Genomic DNA, 22,135 nt, shown 5'->3' on the forward strand with positions numbered 1-22,135 from the left:
TAGATTTATGGATCACTACTGTTCACACTTTATTGTGAATGAGTATGGTATAATATAATATGATCCAAAATAATTGCTTCTGTTATTTGGGAGAAAAAAATGATTTGTGGTATGTTATTCTATTTAGTTACTGTTCAGTAACAACTTGTCTTCAGTAATTTCCTAAGGACTTTTCATATGTAGAGTTAAGGCACGTGCAGTTGGCAGACACATGGACATAATATTCTGTAATGGCTCTGAAGGAACCATTACAGCTGATCATGTCAATAATCCACAAATTAAAGTGTCCCCAAATAGACCTGGATATAATAGGTTGTAATGGTCGTGGTGCCAATAATGGGCAAATTATGCATGTCTGTAGGGTCCATATAACTCTCAAACAAAATACAATTGCAATAAAATGTTTCCCCATTTTGATGCCATTGTATAAAAAATAAATTAACTAATTAAACCAATAAACTTAAAATAATTATTCAATGGTGGGGAAGCAGAATTAGCAGAGTTCTCAACCCTTTCAGATAAATGCAATGCCAGTATGACATGCTACATGGCATGACTGGAAGACACTTCTGAAAAGAATCATGAAATAAATGAGGACTGTGTTGCTAACACAGTAACACAGGAAGAGTTCTTGAAAACTGTGTAAACCATTTCAGCAAGACAAGTTATTTGGTTTACAGAAGACATTTGAGAGCCATTGATTAGGCCATTTGTGTTAAAGTTAGATCTAGTAGAATATATTTGTTTCTCAAAAGATAAGTCTGTTGTCTTTCATGTCAGTCACACACATAAGAACCAGCAGAACTCTGTTAATTTCGAGGTACAGTGAAATAATTTATCTTTGTAAAGGACCCTGAAATACTGAGTTACCTCTGTAGCTAAAGCTGAAATGAGTGGAACAACAGCGATCAACAGTTCATGCAGAAATACTTTGGAGAGACTAGTTCACAAGGACTCCTACCTGTGAGTCTGATCATGGCACTGTCCAGCTTTTGGAGACTCGAGCTGGTTCTTTTCCTGGGACATTGCCAACTTTTCAGCTGCAGCAATTGGACAACCAGAAAGGCTGTTTAAAAGCAAGGTGAAGAAAAGAAAGAAGAAGGAGAAGAAAAAAAACACTAAAATGAAATCTTAAGTAAAGGAATGGTATGCTAAGGAATCCACTGACTTTGAACTTTTCTGGTGCCCTGTGCATCTATGGGATCTGCTCTTATTATGGCCCAGATTTATCTGTTTTTCAACTCTTAATGCAAAACTGTGAAATCTGTTTATTTAGGATGATATATCTAGAAAAAGAATCATGTAGGACTTTTCCACAGTTCAGCTTTGATGTTCTGTGGCTGGCAAGTCACTAGTGAATTTTTTAAGAAATAGCATTTACTTTATCAGCTTAACCATGCATAAAAACCTCCTGCTGATTAAAAGCAAACTGAATTTGAGGAAAAAAACAGGGATATATGAGTGACTGTTACCAAATAATATATTTTGTCATTTAAGGTTGTACTTTTTTTTTTCTTTTTTTTCTTTCTATCTGCATTATTAGATTAGAACATGTTTTCTTATCCTATTCATGGGCTGCTTATGATACAGCTGATATGCCACAAGGATGACTGGGGATTTGAAACAGGAAATACAATGAAAAAGTATTTACTGGTTCCTTATATATTTGTGTAGATGAGCTGGTAATCTCCCTGGAAAAGATTATTTTTTTGTATTAAACACAGTAACATAGTGTAACAATCCTTGATTTTGGTGTGTTCATACAGCAACCAATCAGTCATCAGTAAAAAAAAATAAAAATGCCACAAAAATTCAGTTCAAAAAACAAAGTTGTATTTGAAATTTTTCTGTCCCAAGTTTGACTGTAAGTTCACAGAATCATAGAATCATAGAATTATTAAGGTTGGAATGGACCTTAAAGATCACCAAGTTCCAACTCCCCTGCCATGAGCAGGGAACCCTGCCACTAGAGAAGGTTGCACAAAACCTCATCCAACCTGGCCTTAAAAACCTCCAGGGATGAGGCATCAACCATCTCCCTGGGAAACCCATTCTAGTTCCTCACCACCCTTATAGTGAAGAATTTCTTCCTAATGTCTAACCTAAATCTCCCCTCTCTCAGTTTAAAACCTGTACCCCTTTTCCTATCACTAGGACATGTCCTATTAAAGCCCCTCCCCAGCTTTCCTGTAGGCCTTTTTCAAGTACTGGAAGGCTGCTATAAGGTCGCCCTGGAGCCTTCTCTTCTCTAGGCTGAACAGCCCCAACTCTCTCAGTCTGTCTTCATAGCGGAGGTGCTCCAGGTCTTTAAGCATCTTGGTGGCCCTTCTCTGGACCCTCTCCAACAGGTCTATATCTCTCTTGTGCTGAGGGCACCAGAACTGTACACAGTGTTCCAGATGGGGTCTCACCAGAGCAGAGTAGAGGGGCAGAATCACCTACCTGGCCCTGCTGGCCACACTTCTTTTGATGCAGCTCAGGATGGGTTGGCTCTCTGGACTCCAGCGCACACTGGCAGCTCATGTTGAGCTTCTCATCTACTACCATCCCCAAGTCCTTCTCCTCAGGACTGCTCTCCAGCCATTCTTCCCCCAGCCTGTATTTATGCCTGGGGTTTTGCCAACCCAGGTGCAGGACCCTGCACTCGGCCTTGTTAAACTTCATGAGGTTGGCATTGGCCCACCTCTCCAGCCTGTCAGGGTCCCTTTGGATGGTGTCCTTTCCTTCTTGGGTGTCATCCATACCACACAACTTGGTATTGTCAGCAAACTTGCTGAGGATACACTCAATCCCACTGTCCATGTCTCCATCAAAGATGTTATACAGCACTGGTCCCGGTACTGACCCCTGAGGGACACCACTCATCACCTGCCTCCATTTGGACAGTGAGGCATTGACCACAATTCTCTGGGTGCAGCCATCCAGCCAGTTTCTTACCCACCGAGTGGTCCATCTGTTTGACATTATATTTTTCCAGAAGCACTACAATGGAATACTTTGGCTTGCTGGCTTCCAGTAGAAAGTAGCAGGGACAAAAGCCATGCTGACAGCAGTAACTTGCTGGACATAGAGTGTGTCAGCTTTCTACCTCACCTGTAGCCCAGCTGTGACTCCCCAGCTGCCTGTCTTGGAGGCTTTTCTCAATTTTACTTTCTCCCTCCTGGCAGTAAGATTAGAGTGTTCCAAGCAGGAAGATTACATTCCTGAGGGTAGTAAGTGGAGTTAGTTTTTACAGGGATTCTGAAGTAACTTAAATGTCCTGTTTTGCTAAAAGAGAATGTGCCTTGATGAAAAGTTCCTGCCAAAGACTATCATGTATATGGTGCAAAACCTTTGGTTTCCATCAGCTTTTCCAGTTGTAGCAGCAGTAATGCATTTATTCATTCCCACCCCACCTACATTATGGTGTTGCACTGAGAAGTCTAATGAAATTGTAGTTTAAAAGCTCATCTGTGAAAAATGTTAGTGGAAATTCCCATCCTCAGTGCTACAGACATTTTTTATATAATGAAATTAAACATAAATATTTTATTATAAATAATACAGGCTATGCTTGCACTTCATAGGCATTCCGAAGAGTAGTAGATACCATGTAATTCCAAGATGTGTCCATCACCGTAATCACGAGTACATCTTAGATTTATAGTGGACAAGAATTTTTCTGATCTACCTTCTGTGTGTGTTGCGATTGCTGTTGACATGTCCTCTTCCAGTGCATCCTGGGGTGGGGCACTTTAAAACATTTTCATGCATGGCAAGAACTGAACAGGAAAAAGAAGAAGAAAAAGTCATAATAGCATACATCAATTAAAATGCATATATCAAATTTTTGAACAATTTTTCTGCAGCCTCAGATTCTCAGTATTGTCATATTTTGACCACAAAAGAAAAGGAGAAGCAAAGGACCTACAACACAGCAAGGCTGGTGCCTCCAACATATATGAGTCTATTCCTACATTGCTGTAGTGTGGCTTCCCACATGCACATCACTGTTTTTGTAGACTTGAAAAGAACAAACGCAGAAGTTAGCAAGGACAGTACACCATGAAGCCCTTTGCACTCTGGTTCACCCTCTGCTAACACAGTTGACTAGAAAAAATATGTGGACTTCTTATGGCCTTTGATGTGGATCATTTTTGCTAGGATTCAGATTTATGTTTGTGTAAAACATAATATGTCTTTGTACTCACTACCCCTTTGGGTGCACAGTGCTTCAAAAAAGACACCTGGTTTTGTTCTGTTTGGAACCTAATTAAGATTACCGCAAGATAGGAAAAATTGACATGGACTTGTTAATTTTAAACTTTTAGAAAGTTAATATTGCTAAGGCCTTCCAAATGCAGCAGCCTGCTTAGCTCAACAGATGTTTCTATAAATGCAGTTTAGTAACAGATTTTTTTAAAAAAGGGAGAGCTACAGTTAAGAATAGGAAGTTGGTAAAGTGCAAGTATCCTTTAAATTTGTTGTTATGCATGCCACCATAAAAATCAATCTCACTAAGTTGGTTGTTTAAACAAACACTTTCACTTTAGATTTTGGCTTATTATGCAGCATATCATTGTATCACATTGCAGGATTACACACACACACCCCCCAGATCAGCACAGTTAGAAGAAATAAGCAGAGAAATTCAGGCTAGACTGGACATAAAAGAGTTAACATTATATAGTCATATGAGAGGGACGTGCTGTGGACCAGCACTGAGATGTACTGATGGAAGTAACCTTTTTGAGCTCAGTGGTGAGGGGGACACTGGAAACATCTCTGAATAAGCATGCCCAGGCTTCTTAGTTACTGGCTATGAAAACCAAGCCTCAGTGTGCAATATGGCACATCAGGCTGCAGCTCCAAAACAAGCAGGTGATTTCTGTGCTGCATGTCTTAGCAAAGGAAAGGACAAACAAGATCTTGTGAAGATTCATATGACTACAGTATACAGAACTTATTCTTTCCAGGCCACCTGAGAAGCCTTCCACTGTTTGTATTGCTACTGCTAAGGAGTACTTGAGTGTCCCCAGTGTGGAAAGCAGGCCTGTGACTATGAGCTGGAAGGCAAGGAAGGTGTGATGGCTCCTCTCTCAGCCTTGTTCTGCAATCTCACCCAGAAAAAGTGGGTTTCTTCTCCAGCATGAACACACACTACCCACAATGCCAGGCCAGATCCAGTTTTTATTCTGGACTGCAGGGTGATGATACTCACTTTCTAGTGGCACTCTAACTTTATGTGGACAGCCTGAGAGACTGCGGTGGTGAGGGTACAGCCCAGTCACGTGCCCTGTGCCATCACATCCTGGGATGGGACATTTGGTTTCTCTCTTTTCAGGCCTGGGTGAATCTGCAGAGAAATCAGATAAGGATTTTGTTTGGTTTTAACCCCCATCTGTACTCAGCTGACTGATCCTAGCAGAGTGATACTCTCTATTTTGTACTTCAGATGTAATTTCTACAAAGTTTTAACAGAGATGTATGTTATTTAAGCATCTCTAGGTTTTCATGTTTTGTCCTTTGAACAATGGCTCCCCCCTCCCAGTATGCCATTTATGTGGTGAACTATATAGCGTTAGGATTGCAGTGTCATTTATTCCATTCAGAGCCTCAAACAGGACAGAAGCCACAATCCAATAAGCCCGAAAACTGGCAGCATCAGCCAACAGCAAGATCTATAAAGGAATAAATAGAAAAGCAGAAACAATCTTTTACTGTGTTAATGTCAGACTCCAGGAAGCTGGGGAAAAAAAGGTTAGGTGTGAAAAAAAACAAGCAAACAAACAAACAAAAAGCATTTCAACCCGAAGCCATTCCTTAAATATCGCAGATCTCTAGGCTGTAGGTTCTTTGTTAGGAAACTGAATACATGCCACTTTACATTTGAGAGGCAAGACAAGCAGCTCCCTCTGGTACACATGGCAATGCCGCTTTGTGCAGCAGCCCACAATGAGAGTGAAAACATGGAGCAGCCGATACCCTTTCAAAGACAAGGTCTCAGCCCAGCCCCACAGTTACCACTCTGTAATGGCTGCAGCACAATCCCATTTTTTTTTTTTTGTATCAAGCACCTAGAATTGTGCAAGAAGCAGTGGTCAGAAACCCTTTATTTAATTTCCAATGCAGGATCAAAAGTCTGGGCAAGAAAGGAATGAATTCTGGTCCAGAAATTCTCTTGTGAGAAATCTGGAGGAAGTGGCTGCATAAATTGCTGAGGATGGTTTTAGCTCCATCTGTGATTGGCTGCCAATAGCATTCAGTGCTGGGGGAGAAAACAGCTGCAGCCAGCACAGGGAGCAGCCTCCTTCAGGCTCAATTTGTTGGCCTGTGAGGTAGGACATGCTTAGGGACAAGATCGCCAGAGACAGCTGAGGGTTAAACTTCCTGGCAAGATTTTAGGTTAAAAAAAAAAAACACAAAACAAAACAAAGAAAAAAAAATAGGGAGGAAAGAAAATAGACTAAGCATCAACAGGAGACCACATGCTTTTTAGAATCACTGCAAATGGACAGTACTGCAATAGTGGACAGAAAATAAAGAGGGACCCTGAAGTATGATATATTTTTTCTCCCACTAATTGGAAAGTTTATCATTAAAAAAGATGTCAAAATATATCTTTAATCCATGTTTTTCTGATGTAGCATCCAAGACAGAAAATTAAGAGATGATAGATTTGATGGTGGATCTTTTAGAAATAAGTTAATTATGTAAAGTGAAAAAACTGTGTGCCTGAAATTACATTGACTAAAATCATATGGTGTCTCTACAGCCTGAACAAAGTCTAGTTTGTTTCTCTGTAAATGTTAACTCTGAACTCACCTGAGAAATACAGCTAATAATAATATGATGCAAATTAGGAAGGGCCATATTCTGCTATGCTTAACATCACTGCTCCTTCCTATGTGTGCTGTGAGAAAGTCACATTGACACCAATGGGAACGTGGTGACCACAGCTAGCCTCAGGACAAAAAAAGGTGTCTGTAAAATTCCTGCATATACCATAGTCATCTGATCAAATAAAGATTCATGTTGTTTAGCAAGGAAGCAGGCTAATACTGTGCACTCACAGCTTAAGACATGCTAATGAAAAGACTTTTTGAGACAGAAACATGAGATGCATGCATATTCTTTCTAAATATTGCAGGAAATATTTTATATATGCAACTCCTAAGAAACCTTTTCACTTATCTTACACACTAAATGCTTTAGATGACTACTATAATATGTGCAGTGTCCACAGGGATGACTCTAAAGTAAGACCAGAAATACCAAAGTAAATTGTTTGTCAAAAGCATAAATTGCAGCAATGTTGGGATGACCTCAGGATATTTGGAAGCCCAAAAGGAAAGGTCAAAGGGCAGATGAATGTATTGTTACTTAGTACAGCAGGGAGTGTGCTTATAATACGACATCTCTTGATGTTCTATAATTATCCTCAATTGAGAAGTTTCATACCAGACAGCCCAGTTTACAAATCAAAACCAAATCTTTTAAAACTGCACTTCTGGAAGCCTGATTAAGTACTCAAAATGAAGCAATGTTCCTACAGCTTTGCAGAATGCAACAAACCATCAGAAACAATAAAGATTTTGGAACTTACTGGTAGTTCTGCAAATGGTGAATGAGGCAGAAGAGCACGGCTTGTGCTCTCCTGGCTCAGAAGTGCTGGCCATAGCAAAATGTAATGTTGATACGTGAAATAGAGCGAACTCAGAAAACACATGGCTTAGGAATTAGGTGGTGTGTTTGGAAGAGGCCAATTTTTCACCCTAACCTTTCCTTAAGCACCGTTTTAATACCTTCTCTTTTGGCTGCTGAAATTTAGGAGGTATATATTAGCGCCCTATGGAGGAGGAGGTGGAGGAGGAGGACAAGGAGGAGAAGGAGTGTCAGTGCCAGCTACACAGCCCTTTTAGTACCAATTACTGATCATTTCACATAGCGGTTTGGCAGGAAGCCAAGTACCTCGCGTTTAACCTGGGTAGATGTAAGGCACTAGTGTGAAGGTACATAATTAACAAAATTACCAGCTAAATTCCAGATTCTTTACTGTTGCTATAAAACCCAGCTCAGAATCCTCTACCAGTCACAAGATGAATACTTAAGCCAGTAAGAAAAGCCAAAAATATTCTCTTACGTTTGTTGCTAAATATTTGTCTCCCACCAATGTCAGTAACTTTGGTTTGTCTCCTTTCCCCTGCTAGATGCTCCAGAAGAAACCGATCCAGTTCCTTGTAGGTGCTGTGAAACACATGCCCTTGCTCTGCCTGCAGAGCGATTGCTTGTTCTAGCAAACTTAAGTTCCCTTTTGTTTTTTCCAGCTCAACCGATGCTTCAGTGGTTTCTGACAGGCACTCGTTGTCGTCTTCTTCACTTTCAGGGAAAGGATTCTGAATTCTCTTCTCGAAAGGATCTGAGTGAGACTCCTGGGGTGCTCTTAGCTCTGTTTCCGAGTCACAAAATGTTTCACAAGGGCCAAATTCTACCTCTTCCTTCTTAATTTCTGGGACTTCCAGGATGCTAGGTTGATTACACTCTACAATATATTTCTGAGTTGCATGGGGCTTTACACTGGTTTCTTCTGAGAAATTTGAGGAGCTGTCCCACTCATTGTCCATAATTTCAGAGCTACTTTCATTTTCCTCAGATGAACAGTATTTTGGGTCAGAAATAACAGTCTTTTCCTTTCCTTCAACTGAGTTAATCATGCAACATTCATCAGTGTCATCACTTTCTGCTTTTAAAGACTGAATTCCGCTATCATTTAGATTTTCTGCCACTGTTTGACTGGGTGCATCTTTTGCTAATTTGCCCACGTTCATCAAAGATTTGGCTACAGCATCATGGTAGCTGGAGTAGTTCTCATTTCTTTGACTATAATTTTCTTGGCCACCTGAATGAGGGGCTTTCTCAGATGATTTTGGAGTACTCTCCTCTGTGTGAGAAAAAAGCAAGAGAAAAATATGAAAGAATAATTGCTTTTTTTTATCTTGTAGAAGTGATATGAAGATATTTACTTACCAATTGCCACACTTTACTCAAAGGTACTCCAAAATTATTGAATTCACACCAAGGCTGTGGTTGAAATGACTGCTTGTAGCACCAGGGAAAGCCCTTGTATGATTATATTTATGTTATATTACAGTTTCAAAGCTATATAACAAATAAATATGTTGCCATTTTTCACTAATGGTGTACACATACTATCTTAAAATACACAGACATTCATATTCATTCATTTAAATATAACATGCCATATATTGGTACTACATATATATACACAATTTATATAATATATGTGTCTATATACATACAAGCAGACACACATTTTTTAATTCCTCTGATCTATTTTTCACTTTTTGTTAATCTAAGATTCCCAAATATTTTCTCAAAATAGACTCTAAATTCTTTCTCAGTCACCCAGATCCCATGAAAGACCTTGGTGGAAAAAACCTTCACAAGGGACAAGCTCCTGGTCACCACTGCAACTGCCACATTAAGTGATAGATCAGGTCATGCACAGGCAAACAGAAATGGTTGTTATGTACAGACTCATAAAGGACTTGTTAAAGACACCACTGAAGTGCATCCTGTCTTTATAAACATCTTTCTTCAGAAGAAAAGCAGCAGCCAGCAGGTAATAGAAGGTGCATGTAGGAGAGGTTGTTGGTGGGGAAGACAATATGCCTTTTGTATCTCATTTAATTTTTTATAAACATTTCCTCTGACAAGGACACTTAAAAAAACATCTCCATCATCTTCCTTTCTGGTAATTATCTCTCTAAAATCAACACTGGTTTGCCAGGATCAAGTAAATATTGCCATAGTAACTAAAAGCATTTTTGGATGAAGGGAAGAATTTAGTCACAACACTAGCCCCTTCAATAATGCTGATTATAGGGTACATTCTTTTGTTGGGATCTATTCAACATAAACTGAAAAATTTAACATTTTACTTCCTAGAAAGGAGGATGAATAAACAAGCACAGACTACTTCGTAAGATGTGTCTGTCCTCTCCTGAATCAGAAGAACTCCAGGTTTAAATAATAAATTAAGCATAGTCTAAAATGCAAATGAAGTTTCTCTCAATAACACAGCGAGCTATTAAGAGAAAGTGTAAAGGGTTATGATAATTTTAAAGTATTATGAACTACAGAAAACAAATAAAAAGCATTTTCAGTGAATATGTCCAATTCATTGAACTATTCTCTCAATCCACTTAACTACCCACATGTGTACAATAATGATTTATAGACATTATACCTAATTATGCATATTTGGGCTGTGTTAGAGTGCCTAACAAAAGCTCTAGAAAGCAACAATTACCTCTGTTGCTTAGCTACATAGTTTAAAATATTCCTATTAAGTGCAGATTATTGTGGAGGGGAAAAGGGGGACAAAAATGCACATGTGCACCACAATGCATTTCACTTTACTGCTGCCAAACTGTTAGCATTTTGGGTCATTTCCAGTTTACATAATTGTTTGGTTCAACTGTTTGTTATATGTTAAAAGAAAATATTGATTAATTCTTATTCTTTTTCAGGAAATTGGATGCATGCAGGGTGAGGTGGCCTTGTGCACTGTGTCCATAAAGTTGTGTTTAAAAAGAAAGTCTGTAAACCTTAGTGTAACTTTTCAGCAGCTGGTCTAGTGCCACATATTACAGTATTCTGAATAAAGAAGTCTGCTGTCTTTTCATGTCTCAGCAAGTAAAAAAGGGGATTTGGCTCTATAACCATCTTCATTCAAATGGATTTTTATTTTTTGCTCCTCAATTTAGAAAATAACAAAATCCGATCAGTGGGTCATTTAAAAAAGTAAGAAGCTGTAGTTTTAAAAGAAATCTCCAACCCTTCAAACTAAAGTAAAACTTGATAAAAGTAATAGGTCTTTTCAGTTACTTTTCTGTGTCAAAGATGAAAAATAATATAAATGCATGAAAACAGATTTTTGTTTTTAAATAATCAGCAATTTTAAAATACACAGTTTAAAAATTTGTTGTTGAACCAGTCTTATAGTTCAGCTGTCCCAGCTTTGCTTTTCACTTCTAAGGTTGTAAATTTACTTTAAAAATAACCAAAACTCAGCTTCGTTTACAGTTGCATCAGTTCATGAACTGAAGCATTATCTGATCAACAGAAAAGAATCATGTGCTCATAATAAAATGATCAGTATTACACTAAAATATTACAACTAAACATACATATCCAGAACCACTGTATGCTTTAGATGAAATTTGTTTTGTAGCTGTCAAAATTGATGCAACAGGACAGGCTGCATTATACCTGACACAAGAAGATTGGGAGGAATCTCACTGTTATCAAACACACATTTTAAAGCAAGTGAATTTTCTTGTGACTGAAGGGTTGGGTGCAAATAGGGTTTCCCTTCATTTCTCAATGGATCTGGTCCAACACTTGCCCTTTTTTAAAAAAAGAACCAGTTAAATAACTTCGATTCATCTGTATGTGGCACAAGTTCTGCCTTTGCACCCATTAAGTACTTTATCTTCAGTGAGTTCCTCAAACTGTGTGAAGGACACATAATGGGAAAAGAAAAATACATTACTGAGGGTAGCTCTGGATAACCTCGAACCAGGCTGAATTAATACAAGAAAAACTAGCTAAAAATGTGTATCCCCCAAAAAAAAACCCCAAACAATCAAACTATACAGGAAGTCTTACTCAGACAACTTGCCTCCTGGTGTTAGGAGAGAAAAATACTCCATGCAGGCTGGTCAGGCATGGAGAACCATAGAGCTTTTTTTTCTGGATGAATTTAGCTTAGTCATGTCTCCCAAAAGACAGAGACATTTGATACCATCATGTTAATTAACGTTCCATTTGAAGAGGAAGCTCCTTTCCAGGGTTTCACACTGATGGGATACAGACCCCTGGAACAGACTCCTAGAAGACTTACAAGTGATAACTGGCTGAAATCTTTGCCATATAGAAATGACATAAAGACTTCCACTGATTTCAGATTTGATTCTTTTATCTGAAAGACAGTCTTCTTCTTCTATGTGTTTAATAACATTCATTTGGCATGGATAAAGATATAAATTAATAATCTCAGTTCAACATCTCAGGTTGGAAGGGACCTCAAAAGCTCATCTCATTCAACTTTTTGAGGAAAGGGAGACTAGATGTGATTATCTAGCACCCTGTCCTTCCAAAATACTTGATAAGTAGAACCTGAGTGGAAAATAAATTACCTTTAAACTCCCATAGCAACTAGCAACTGAGTGGAATATAAGCTCATTTTGTATTCATGTTACCTATGATTATTAATTTCCCAGTGCCATATCACATTGTTTTATCTTGACATTTGGTTAAGATGAGTAATGACTCCTCCCTTTAAAACAAATGCAGAATGTAGTTCACTGATATCTTCTCACTTGCCTGATCAACAATTTTTGCTTCTTAAACAAATATGTAACATGTAATTTAGTTTGATTCTATTAATTTTTTTACATCTTGAATAACTATTAAAAAAAAAAAGAAAGAAAGAGCAATACAGACATATTGTAGCTGTATCTTTCTGTCTCCCCATCCTCTTCCATATTTTCCAGCAAGCACACGATAGAAGTTTCTATAAATTGTTGGACATGTTTGGCTTAGCAGAGTTGGAATAACAAGTGTAAAAGTGCTGAGTCTAATAATCGTGTTAAACAGAACACACGTAGCAGTCACATGCATGAAATTGCTTTGCTAAATTTTAAAGTCAACAATGTTTTGCTAAGCATTTTTTTTTCTTCCTAAGAGCTCTATATATTCCATTGAAAATCTGCTCTTCATAAATGTGTTTTTTGCAGTGGTGAGCTTAACCCTGTTCTTTGACAGAGCCAATGGAGAAGCAGATGCTGCTCTGTACCTGACCTGCTGCGGTCTCTCTGTGTGACCTACAAAGCATTTACTAGACCTCAGGAGGAGTTATTGTACACAATAATTGGAAGTATGATGGTTGAACCTAGACAGAAATGCACCATTATAACTCTGATAGAAGTAAAACACATTCTGCATCCTTTTTGAAAATGCTGCTTAATTTCTGTGGAATTCAGGTTCAAGTATAGACACACTGCACAACTACCTGGAGTTGAGCTGCTTTCGAGGACACTGATCTCTTCCTGTAAATCTGTCCTGTCTTCATTTTCCTCTTTGCATTCCAAGCTGGGGCTATAGTGGCGGGGTTTCATTAAGAGGGACTTTCTTTTGTTGACGGGAACACCTGGTATCTGTTCTTCAGCTTTCCTCTTCTTAGCCATGGAGCATTTGTAGGCACTGCAACAGTCAATTTGCAATCATAGAGAAAAAAGTGGGAGGGTAAATTGTTTAAAAAATAGCAGCATCCTCCAGTTTAATTCTAAGTAGGAAAGTGAGGATTGTTAAAATATTAATTCACTTGCAGTTTCAGTAAGTTGTGTTTTGTGGATATTTAATTTTAGCTCTGGTACTCAAAGTTCAGGGCACAGGCAAGTCCCATTCCCTTTCACTGTTGCCAAAACCTGTTTAAGGGAAGAGGAATGAGGAGGAAGAGAAAACAAAAAAACACACCAGCATCCTTAATCCTACAGAAGCATATGCTGTTCTAAGCCTTGCTCTGCAGCAAAATAAATACACCCAGGAAAGGATGAACAAATCTGTGGTCTGGTTTGATAATCCAGAGAAAAAGCTAAGGGGAAAAATATATGGCCAGTTACACTACAATATCCTGAGCCTTTGGCTCTATTACGTGTACATGATATAGAATCCAATCACGCACCTTGAATTCAACATAAAACCTGTGTGAAACACACTGTGCCTTCAGAAAATTTTGAAATAAGAGTCCTTCTTTTACTATCAGTCCCAAGCAATGATTTAATTTCATTACCTCCAGCCATAAATGCCTAGTTTAAGCTCTTCTCAGATCTCTATATGGACTGGCAAAAAAGGCTACTCTAGAAGGCAATTCAACCCACTTGAAAAAAGATTTATCTAATATACAATGTGAGCCATCCTCTGTGAAAGGCCTTGCCCAGTCTAGATGCCTTTCTGTTGACCAACATGAGAAGTGAGAGCAGTATTTTAAAGATGAATTTTTTTAGCAGATTTAATATACTTGTTTCAGGTCCTATACGGTTTACATATTGATCTGTGTACAATTTGCTTCTGCAAATGATTAGCAAACTTTTCATGTAAGTGATTCAGCATGAATTTATTGATCTCTCACACACAGGGTTCTAACAAATTACTGTAGGATGAATAATGGTGCTCATAATGTATCTGTCAGAGATGAAAAAACTACATAAATGAATCTGTGTAAAACACTCAATGGTTTCTCAACCTTAGGCACTTCAAGGGTGCACTACAAATCTACACGATGTCCCTAGGTGTTGGATTTTGCATTTGACATAGCTGCAAGATTTGTAAAATAAATCCATGTATGCAGAGAACTTATTTGATACACATATTACAAGCTCAGCAGCATAAATTAATCCTTCCAAGGTATCTTATGTGCACTAAATTGGCTCAGGTTCTGATTGTTTTAGATGAAAGCATATGACCAACTTGAGCTTTTTGTTAAAAAAAAAAACAAAAAACTACCCATTTTTGGCTAAGCACCTTTCTGGCAATCCATCATTGCAAACATGAAGGACACAGAAATACAAAGATGTGCATTTCAGGGGGAATGTAAAAATTTTACCATATTAATCTTAAAACACTGGATATCCTTGATCTTCTGAAAGCTAAAATGCTATGGGCATCAGGAACACTGGACACTAAACACCTGCTTTAGTTGAATATATGATGGCTTCTGTGTTATTTATTTATGAATAGTCGATAGCATTAATATAATGATAAAGGTCAGAATCACAATGGTATAAACATCCCCTTGGAAATGATGCTCATATAACAGACATCAGGGATTGATGTAGTGCAGACAAATGTGCATAATTTATTTCTAGGAAATTAAAACAAAGACTTTCTTAACTAATATTTGAGAACAACAGATCATACTATTCATGTCATTTCAGGAAAACTGAATAAACTAGAAGTATTTGAAAACCCATCACACAAAATTATTTTTATTGACCAAAACCTTCACTAAGTTTGCTTTTGATCTTTCTCATTAATTTGTCAAGCTTCAAGTTTGCCTTCAGAAGCTACTGTGAGAGTGTTTAGGAAAAGATGATTTTCCAGTTTCAGTTCCCCTTTTACAAAGCTACAGCTGTTTCTTACACAAGCATAATTGACAGATTTTTAGAACAAAAGATAAAATTAGATCATCTAGTATGCACTCCTGTGCAACACAGCTCACAGAACCTCATCTAGTTCTTCAGTTTTAATCCTGTAATTTGCCTGACTACTGTGTATCCTCCAGTCGAGTTAAGGGAAAACATGGTAAAATGGTAAGTTGAATTTCTTTATACTTGCTCAAAAAATACAGTCTTTCTCTAGGAAAAAGTTGTTATAAGCCTACCACTGTGGGCTGGCACAACAGCTATTAAACATGTTGTTTTTTCACCACAACTCTGAAAGAGAGCCCAACTCAGATGTCAGCAGCACACAGTCAGGACCAGTGCAGGGGTACTGCTGCCACCTGCCACCTGCAGATCTGCTCTGGGAAATGAAAGCACAAGAATCCCACTGGATGGTAACCACCATGGTTTACAGCTGTAAATCAAGAGCTGCTGTACTGATGTCAGGACAGGAAGCCCATGAATCTCTCTGGAAGCATATTGCTCATTTTAAAAACTTTCTCCTCATTGACAAATTGATGCTTTAGCTGGTTCTTATCTTTTCCGGTAGACAAGCAGCCACTCACCTAGATTTTCTCTACAGTTCCCATCATTCTAAAATAAGTGAACACATGAGATTCATCTTTAAGTAAAATAATTCCTGATGACTTCCATTTTGATTACAGGTGAAAGACAAAACACAGTTGATGCTTCTTTCCTAGGAGGTGCAAATTGCTCTCCATAGGCTAGGAAGAGATTTTTCAACTCCAGCAGAGTATACTCTTGCTTTTGCTGGTGATTTTTTAAACTGCTGATTTTGAGTTTTAACTGAAATCTGTTCTCAGCAAGAGCCAGTTTAAAGATCTACTATTTACCACCAAGTCTCCTTCTTCTCTACCTTACAGGGCTTATAAGTGAAAATGAAAATAAAACCAGAAAAACATCTTCACAAGTGGTAGATTTTTTCAAGTAATTACACATGATTTGTTAAGTATTCGATAATGGACACTGGATATTTAACTGCTATGAAAAGAATATATTTATGCCTTTGTAACATTTGTGACATATCAGATTCACCTTTGTCTTAAAAAGTTTCTATTTCTCTCTTTTGCTTATGTCAATGCACACATACACATTCGTACGTTAGCACAGATTTGTCAAGCTGTAGTTTGTCAAATGGTAAACCTATAATTTTGCTTTTCTATTACTCATCTCATAAATTCAACATTTAATAGTTTTGTTGCTATTTATCAATGGCCTGCTTGTTGTCATGGAACACTGATTCAGCTGTCAAGGTTATTTGGTAATCGGAGGCTCATAAAACAGGAGAAGCTCTTTTTGTCACGAGCCCAAAGCAAATACATGGATTTTTTTCCCCAATTTAACTGTACTTAAGTTTTATGGATAATAAATCATTTTAGTACTATCAATAATGAGCAATTTTTTTATTATTATTTTTTTAAGTCAATGACTCTGTTACCAAAACCAGCCTTGTCTCAGTTATCACAATGTGAGCCAAGAGGTTGAAATTTAAGACAGGTAAAACCTGGTTATATGTGTTGAAAAAAACACCATGATAATTTTTTTCATATATATTTCACACCTAAATACTTCTTATAATTATTTTTATTTTTATTTTATTTACTAGGTCGTTTTCTCTTCTTTACTTCTGCTCAGAGTGTATCTTGGATGGTGTAGACAGACACTGGTAACACTCAGGCAGAACAGTGCATTGGCTTCCTATCATAAAGCAATGCCTCAGAAAAAAAGAGAGAGGTTTTCAGCAGTCCTAACTTACATACAGCTTTATCTACTGCTAAAAATTGACGTGCTCATTTTTTCTTCTTTTTTTTTTTTTTTTTTTTTTTTTTTTTTTTTTTTTTTGTAATTGGTTTATCCAAGTGATGTGTTTGTCAGGCTTTTAACCTGAGCTTTAACCACTTTGTAACCAACAAGGATTTTTTGCTGTTAATCTGTTGGCAAGACTTCTAGATCTCTGGGGATTTTTTCTTACTCACAGCAGCCTGCAGATTGGTAAAGCATGATAACAGAGCAAAGAATTGCCATAGAATGTAAAACCAGAGGTACTTTCAGTCTGCCAATCAGTGTTTTCTAATGCCTGTAATGGATGCCATGTAAAATAAGAACAGAATATACCGCATCTCCTGTATATTCCTTAGATTCAAGAGAGAAAAGAAATGTCTTTGAATATCAAGGCATTTATATTCATTGCTTAAGATTATTTAAGAAGTTCACTCCTCAAGTGAGTTTGTACAAGAAAAATTAATCGAACATTTTAATTTCTGGAGAAAATAATTTTAAAGTCTTAACCTGAATGCCTTTTGGCTGTTTGCCTGATTATACTATAAAAGTAAGCATTAGCGTATTGAATTACAATTAAAGGAGACATAGGCTTCTGATCTACAGAACCATTTAACTTCACACCAGTAGTTACAAGGAGAAGGTTAGCCTAATTGTTTCTTAATCATATGGTGATTTAAGATGTTGCCAGATGCTTTAGGCCTTAATCAGGTTTTGTTCACAAACTTGCAGATGCCCTAAGACACTGTGGAAGTGAAATACTACATTTTCATTCCAGCAGGGAAAAAGTTGGCATTCAAAGATTCAGGGACACTTATTACTTATAGCTGCACCAGTAGCTTACAAATGTTGTGGCTGGGCTTCCAAAAATTTGAAGACTACTGAATCAGAAGTACATAAAAGGAAAAGAAATTTTGAATGGCTCCCCACCTTAGCCGTCTTCTATGTCTGCTTGTTCTCCAAGAAAGAGATGTGCAGGATTCTGTCTAGCTCTCTAGAACAACGGCTTCCAAAATTTTAGGCTATAGGTGAAATTATCTGATTCCACCCCAAATCACACAAAAATCCTAAACTCTTTTAAGCTGATGGTGGACAGAAAAAATTACTAGCAAAGGGTCCAGAAAGGGGATGATCTGCTTCTAGGACAGGTCACGTCAGCTGAAATGACCTTGATGTTATCATTTACATCAACCAGGAATGCTGAAAGTTAATGAAAAGAGCTGGAATGTTGGAGTGTGAAGGAGAACATTGGCAGTCTGAACACTGCAAATGAAAAGCTAAATGAGTACTGTCAGTTACAGCAACTTCAGATGGACAACAGCATTTGGGGTGAAAGGTGAAGAGTGACTATGACTCAAGTGTTTGTTTTGTCTTCAGGTTAAGACACTCAGATATACGTTCTGTTTCCTTAACTAACCCTCATTGTTTGCAAAGACTGCATGTACATTTATAGCTCAGTGAAGAGTGACAGTGTTCCCAGTTCAGCTTGCTCTAAAAGTGAGAACAGGGAGAAAGAAGGTATTAATACACTGTTTCATAAGCAGAAGATAGGAGTCTCCACAGAAAGACTGAAAATTCACAGCATCAGTCAGGTCTGAAAGAACAGAGTGGTGTTTCCAATGTCATAAAATTCCTTACTGAATATGAAAGAATACACATATTCTAACTAAATACATATACAAATTCTAGATTCAGAAAACTAGATAGAGGCTACTTCTAAAAGACATGGATTAGTCATAGATTTTATACATGGAGAGAGAATAATGTTTTCTAAAGGGAAGAAACTATATTGCAGCATGGATACTGGTATATAAAATCTACAATGTTTATGCCCTTGGAAAAATCATAACTAAAAAGTAATTCCATTTACTGCATTCCATTCTGAAATCCATATAGATGCTAGAGGCAAAACTAAGCAAAGCCTCTCAAAGGACATAAAGAAACTGGCTTTTGTATTAAATAAGGACTTCTTGATCAATCTCTTATTTTACTTTTTTTTAAGGAAGATATTTGAAGAGATGCTTTACAGTGCCTTCTATCTTTTCTTCTCTATGAACTACATAGATTCTCAGGATTTCTACAACACTGTATTCTGGTGCTCCATCCTGAAAGATCCTCCCAATTTCAAAACATTTTTCTATTTAGTGGAATATGAGAGTATGCTTACAGAGGTTTTGTATGTCCAAGAATTTCTCCTTGAATAGTGGGACATACTGGAGCATGGCTTAAATGAAATGACCATTCTACCCATCTAAAAAAAAAAAAAAAATATAACATTTGTGAATTGTCACATGGGGAAATTGCACATGTCCAGAAGCAACAGTTTGCTATGCAAGTTATAGGTGGCAACATACGGACTAACTGAAAAACTTAAAGGATTGAGATTGTGCACGTGAGAAAATTTTTATTAAATGTAGATCTACAGTTTGCTGACAGTCTAAGATTAAGGTAAACTAGAAATAAAGATACTTTTTTCCCTATTTCTTTTAAATAATTCTTATATGTATTAAAAACATATTCAAATATTGTGCCAATTACAATTTTATGTGGAAATATTTTAAAAGACCATTAGCTAGCAGAACTCTGATGTGAGTTTTTACAGATAAAATTTTGCAGGCTAGTCCTTTAAAGAACTGCTGAGTTCTTGTCACTCACCAGAAGCTAACCATGTATTTGCCCTGATCTGGAGCCAGTTACTGATGTTTAGGTCCTCTTGTATTTTGTAATATAAGCTGAGACACAGTATCTTTTAGACAATATAGAGTATTTGGGCTTTTTTATGGAGTGTATTGTAGGTAACAGATTCAGCCTGGGTGGTAAACACAATCTGAAGAACAGCTCCAGCTAGGAATTATTGGAAAATTATTTCAGAGAGCATTCATCAAGTAAAAGTAAGTTACTTCCATCAACACTTTTAAGCATTAAAATTGGAAGAACTTAAACAAATAAAATGTTTAAAAAAATACTACTTGTAATTTAGACTCAGTTAACTGGCTGTAATGGAAACTCAGAGTTATCATGACTTACTCCCATAATAACTAAAAAAACCTGAGTATTTCTCATTTTTTAATATCTTGCTAAATAAAAAATGCATTTTACCCCTTTCAGACAAACCCATACACTTGGCTTACAATTTGGATCTGTGAAATGGATGGGGTCTTTCCTGTGCATTTTAGTGATCATGGCAGGGTTAAAGGGCCTTCTACAAATATAAAAGTTTACTGCCAGACACGGGCAATGCTCTTTTTTTAAAATGCCAAAGTTATGAGAAGCTCAGTCCAGGGCTGAACTAAGATGAAAGAAAAGCACATGGGGTATAGATGGGAAGAAAGATAAAAGGGAGTTTCGTATTTATGAACACTAATACAGAGCAAAATAAGCTCAGTAACTCAGGAGTATTTAAGTGTTTGTCTATATACACAAATGAAAGGTTTAGCTAGGAAAAAAAGGAACAGAACTGGATGGATAATAATATAGTATCATAACTAAAAGCTGGCTGGAGCACGATATTAAAAGATGTATTTTATTTTAAAAAGACATATAAGAATAGAAGAGGAGCTGCCATAGCCTTGTTGGTGAAAGAGGATTTACTAGCCCCCATAAGATGAGGCTGGGGAGAAATGGGTAATGCTGTTGAGTCATTATATACTGAGCTTGGAGATGTTTCAGACAGTAAACTAAATATTATAGGCCACCTGACCAAAAAGATCAACTGGACTGTGAAATGATTGAGCAAATAAAAAGCAGCAAGTAAAAAGAGTAAAGCAATGGAAGTCAGAAATAACATAGGAAAGGGCATACAGTTATGGTGAAATCTACCCATGCCTCAAGCTCATGTGATGCCTGAGGCTAAAGGACAACAATTTCAGGCTGCAATAGGCTCATGAAATGGAGCTTTTTTTTTCTTTTCTTTTCTTTTTTCTTTTTTTCCCCTTTTAATTCTAGTTTACTATTTTGGAAGGATTCTCTGCACAGGAAAGTCAACTCAGAAAAGGACAGATTTAAATTATCTTCTCTGATTTTTTTGTTTTCCGTTTACAAGGTTGTAGGATCATAAGAATATTCAGATCCTATAACAAATAACACACGTAAACACTCCAACTGAGATACGAGGTTAGTGAAATGTATGACTTCTTCACTGTGCCATGCTGTAGCTCACAGATCAAGAATTCTATATAGCTAGAGCTGTACATTTGGATCCTTTTCTAACAGGTATGTTATTTTTAGTATAAGCTATTTTGGAGGAGATTTAATTTCTACTGTGTGGAGCTCAGAAAGTTCTTAAATTCGATAATATGAATGAATGCCCAAGATCTGGGCCAAATCCAGCCTCCCTAGCCTCTTTTTCATTTACTCGCTCAATCTGTCCAGGTTCAGTAGGTCAATAAATTCCAGTGGGACCCAAGCCAAGAATTTGGCTTAGAATGGATTAAGTTTCTAGGCAAATCTACAGATCATCCACTCAACCTTTGCATCCAGAAAGCCTTGCACATGAGTAGTCAGCCTGCTAACTCCAGCAAATTCATAAATAAAAAGCACACTGATAACTAGTCTGCTTAGAGAAGACATCATAAAGAAGTGCTTTCCCCCCCTCCCTTTTTTTTTTTTTTTTTGACAACAGTCAACGGGACTGTATGCAATTCCATGTCAGGGACAGTACCTCCCTTTAATGTAGCAGGAGGTCCCATGGCTGCATCCATTTCATTTCCTTGCTATCTCCAGGCTTTCCACAGTCTGTTTCAGTTTGCTTTTGCTTGGCTGAATCCTCCCTTAATATCAGTCAGACAAAGCAATTCAGCCAGCCATAATATTTAACTCATGATTGATATACATGAGGCAGAATTCACTGGTTGGCATTTCAATCTCTATATGGCTTGCAGTAACCTACAGAGAAAAGATGTGCCATAAGAGGAAACAACCATTTTGGGCTATAATGTTCTGATGCATTCTGTTACCCAGCAGAAGGCACTAAGTAAGGCATATGCAACTCTGAATTCCTGTGTAAGGTTGGGAGGATAACATTTACCGTGTGCTGATAAGCACAGAAGTTGAGATGGGGAATATATTAAATAACATACGAGTCTTCATTCAAGACAGGGAACATTATA

The 22,135-nt window shown here is 37.4% G+C and overlaps 1 protein-coding gene across 9 annotated transcripts in view; it reads right to left on the reverse strand.

Moving 5' to 3' along the window:
- The window catches only part of ST18 (ST18 C2H2C-type zinc finger transcription factor), a 169,282-nt gene that overhangs the window by 38,454 nt on the left and 108,693 nt on the right, over positions 1 to 22,135 (reverse strand). For all 9 annotated transcript variants that reach the window (XM_051612693.1, XM_051612699.1, XM_051612700.1 and 6 more), the window contains 5 exons: positions 13,079 to 13,269; positions 8,123 to 8,920; positions 5,201 to 5,335; positions 3,671 to 3,761; positions 962 to 1,066 (listed from right to left, as the gene is read on the reverse strand). In XM_051612693.1, the coding sequence (XP_051468653.1) occupies positions 962 to 1,066; positions 3,671 to 3,761; positions 5,201 to 5,335; positions 8,123 to 8,920; positions 13,079 to 13,269 (1,320 nt within the window). The remainder of the gene's footprint in view (positions 1 to 961; positions 1,067 to 3,670; positions 3,762 to 5,200; positions 5,336 to 8,122; positions 8,921 to 13,078; positions 13,270 to 22,135) is intronic.

This window comes from Apus apus, chromosome 2, assembly GCF_020740795.1.
Source record: "Apus apus isolate bApuApu2 chromosome 2, bApuApu2.pri.cur, whole genome shotgun sequence".
In the NCBI taxonomy this organism is placed as follows: domain Eukaryota; kingdom Metazoa; phylum Chordata; class Aves; order Apodiformes; family Apodidae; genus Apus; species Apus apus.